Genomic DNA, 3,430 nt, shown 5'->3' with positions numbered 1-3,430 from the left:
AGAGAGAGAGAGCGAGCTAGAGAGAGAGAGCGAGCTAGAGAGAGAGAGCGAGCTAGAGAGAGAGAGAGCGAGAGAGAGAGAAAGAGCAGAGAGAGAGAGCGAGCTAGAGAGAGAGAGAGAGAGAGGGACAGAGAGAGAGAGAGAGAGAGAGAGAGAGAGCGAGACAGAGAGAGAGAGAGAGAGAGCGAGACAGAGAGAGAGAGAGCGAGAGCGCGAGTGAGAGAGAAAGAGAGAGTTTTATTCCTCATCACATTCTCTTGATTACTGTTCTAATATCTGGGCTGTACCTCCCCCTATCGGAGAGACACCCTGCCAGGCAACATCAGCCAGGTGCCAGAGAGAGCCTCCTTGGCAGCCTCCCAAAAGGTGATATTGTAACAGAGTTGAGCATCCCTGCTTCACTGTGTTGACTGGCAGCACACAGATACACTGCCTGGTCCTTTCTCTGCACCATCTGTACTGTCAGAGACCACTGTCTTACTGAGCTCATTCCTTCTGATCTCCAGACTCTGAAGCCAGACTTGAACTCTGCCTCATAGCTTGCTGATTCACCTACGAGCGAGGCCATTAGTTTCGGGCCCTCTCCCCGGAGGTGCCTGTACCAGTACATGTAGTCATAGCCTGCGTCCTGAGAACAGTGCATGTCCATGGAGGTGTTGGGGTGGCTACAGATGGAACTGGGCCACTGGCTGATCTCCACTGTCTGTATCACACCTGGAACATAGAGGAGGGAGAGAAGAGAGGAGAGGAGAGAGAGAAGAGAGGAGGGAGAGAAGAGAGGAAGAGAAGAGAGGAGGGAGAGAAGAGAGGAGGGAGAGAAGAGAGGAGATAGAGAAGAGAGGAGAGAGAGAAGAGAGGAGGGAGAGAAGAGAGGAAGAGAAGAGAGGAGGGAGAGAAGAGAGGAGAGAGAGAAGAGAGGAGGGAGAGAAGAGAGGAGGGAGAGAAGAGAGGAGATAGAGAAGAGAGGAGGGAGAGAAGAGAGGAGAGAGAGAGAGAGTAGAGGAGGAAGTGAAGAGAGGAGGGAGAGAAGAGAGGAGAGAGAAAAGAGAGGAGGGAGAAAAGAGAGGAGGGAGAGAAGAGAGGAGGAAGAAAGGAGGGAGAGAAGAGAGGAGGAAGATAAATGAATAGAAGAGTAGAGAAAACGAGACATTTCAGTCAAGAATTTAAAAAATGTAATCACTATTGTCCCAAAAATGTGCTAAGGTTTTCCATTTCAAGTCACATTTACATTTCAATAATTTAGGATGTAATTTACTGAGATCATCTCCCTCACTGTCTCCCTCACTGTCTCCATTTCAAGACATCAAGACATTGATTAGATAAATCCTCACGGTACCTGTGTGGAAGACGATGGAGACGGTGAGGCAGATGATAACTGTGATCATGTTGTCTCGGTAACTCGCTCTGGATAAGAGCGTCTGCTAAATGACTGAAATGAAATTGTGAATGTAGAGTGGGTGGAGAGATGACTGAGGTGACCATTTACAAACACACCGACATGTCTGAGGAGCGGGAATGGGCAGGAAATGACATCATCCCAACTTCTGTAACGACAACAAGATACACTGCCTACTTTGTTCCTTAACATGATGTGAATACCCTAAACCTAGAACAGGAAGACATCTAATAACCAAGGTAATCCAAAAACATTTACACCCTGTAGTGAAGTGAGTTCTCACTGTGTATGCCAGTCAAAGACTATGAACTGTGTGGTGTACCAGAGAGAAGGGTTTTTGTAGAGGAAGGAAGAGGATCTAGAGCAGCGTGCTAAGCTGGTCGCACAGAAATACTCCCCAGAGTCCTCTGTGGTAGGATCGGATATCTGCAGGTCTCCACGACTACCTGCGTTTCCTTGGAGACCGAAGCGATCGTTGGTAAAGTCTGTCTCTAGGTTGGCTGTGTTTGAGTACAGGTAGCCCACTAGTGTGAGGGCTCTGCTCTGTGCTGGTCGTCTGTACCAGTACATGTAGAAAACGGTTGAGGTGTTATGGCTACAGCTGAGACTACTGCTTTCTTTTGGCCTCACTATTACTGCTGCAGGCGTCTGGGAGATTCTGCTGCTGTTCAATGCTCCTTCATCAGAGACAGGAGATAGAAACACAAGGAGGAGAAGTTTCAGAAAGGAGGGGAAGATGGACATATCAAGCAAGAAGTTAGAGAAACATTAAGAAACAAAACCCTTATATGAATAGACAGAGGTTGTCCTCTTTAGATGTTTTCTGAGGTAATTTTTTTTCTTCCTGAAAGCTTGATGAGTTTACCTGGCAACAGGAGCAGTAGGATGGAGAAGTTAACAGAAGCTCCGACCGTCATTGTATTGTTCAACAGCGGAGGAAATATATTCAGTGTTCTCTAGGGGAAGGCAGCTGTCTGTTTGTCATCTTGAACTGAGCTACAGGATAGATGACTGTAGCAACACTGCCCCCGCTGGACAACAGATGAACTACATCTATATGTACACTACCACAGATAGAACAACGAGGTACATTAGGCCTGGCCAAAGGCCAGCGACCTGATTCAATACGGCCCGCGGAATCATGCTCAGATCACATAAAGAATTTGCGATAGTAAAGTAAGCATTTTTTAAAATTTGTTATTCAAATTAAAAGCCCAATAAATACTCAACTTTGTTATATATATATTTTTATTTTTATTTTTTTAATTTTTATTTCACCTTTATTTAACCAGGTAGGCTAGTTGAGAACAAGTTCTCATTTGCAACTGCGACCTGGCCAAGATAAAGCATAGCAGTGTGAACAGACAACAACACAGAGTTACACATGGAGTAAACAATAAACAAGTCAATAACATGGTAGGAAAAAGAGAATCTATATACAATGTGTGCAAAAGGCATGAGGTAGGCAATAAATCGAATAATTACAATTTAGCAGATTAACACTGGAGTGATAAATCATCAGATGATCATGTGCAAGAAGAGATACTGGTGTGCAAAAGAGCAGAAAAGTAAATAAATAAAAGCAGTATGGGGGTGAGGTAGGTAAATTGGGTGGGTAGTTTACAGATGGACTATGTACAGCTGCAGCGATCGGTTAGCTGCTTGGATAGCAGATTTTTAAAGTTGTTGAGGGAGATAAAAGTCTCCAACTTCAGAGATTTTTGCAATTCGTTCCAGTCGCAGGCAGCAGAGAACTGGAAGGAAAGGCGTCCAAATGAGGTTTTGGCTTTAGGGATGATCAGTGAGATACACCTGCTGGAGCGCGTGCTACGGGTGGGTGTAGCCATCGTGACCAGTGAACTGAGAAAAGGCGGCACTTTACCTAGCATAGCCTTGTAGATGACCTGGAGCCAGTGGGTCTGACGACGAACATGTAGCGAGGGCCAGCCGACTAGGGCATACAGGTCGCAGTGGTGGGTCGTATAAGGTGCTTTAGTAACAAAACGGATGGCACTGTGATAAACTGCATCCAGT

The 3,430-nt window shown here is 45.7% G+C and overlaps 1 protein-coding gene and 1 gene segment (V, D, J or C); both read right to left on the bottom strand.

The window, feature by feature from the left end:
• Positions 1-322: 322 nt before the first annotated feature.
• On the bottom strand, positions 323-1,385 carry LOC129811219 (T cell receptor beta variable 6-6-like). The segment is given in 2 exon segments: positions 323-714; positions 1,337-1,385. Coding segments are annotated over 2 exon segments (441 nt in total).
• nitr11a (novel immune-type receptor 11a) lies at positions 546-2,470 on the bottom strand. The gene is made up of 2 exons (XM_055862448.1): positions 2,262-2,470; positions 546-2,073 (listed from the first exon to the last, which is right to left on the bottom strand). The coding sequence occupies exons 1-2, from the start codon at positions 2,311-2,313 to the stop codon at positions 1,676-1,678; spliced, it is 450 nt and encodes a 149-aa protein (XP_055718423.1). The 5' UTR covers positions 2,314-2,470; the 3' UTR covers positions 546-1,675.
• Between the last annotated feature and the right edge of the window lie 960 nt (positions 2,471-3,430).

The sequence above is a fragment of the Salvelinus fontinalis genome, chromosome 15 (assembly GCF_029448725.1).
Source record: "Salvelinus fontinalis isolate EN_2023a chromosome 15, ASM2944872v1, whole genome shotgun sequence".
Lineage (NCBI taxonomy): Eukaryota > Metazoa > Chordata > Actinopteri > Salmoniformes > Salmonidae > Salvelinus > Salvelinus fontinalis.
Note: the sequence above shows the minus strand (reverse complement) of the source record. Positions and strands in the feature narration are given on the sequence as shown.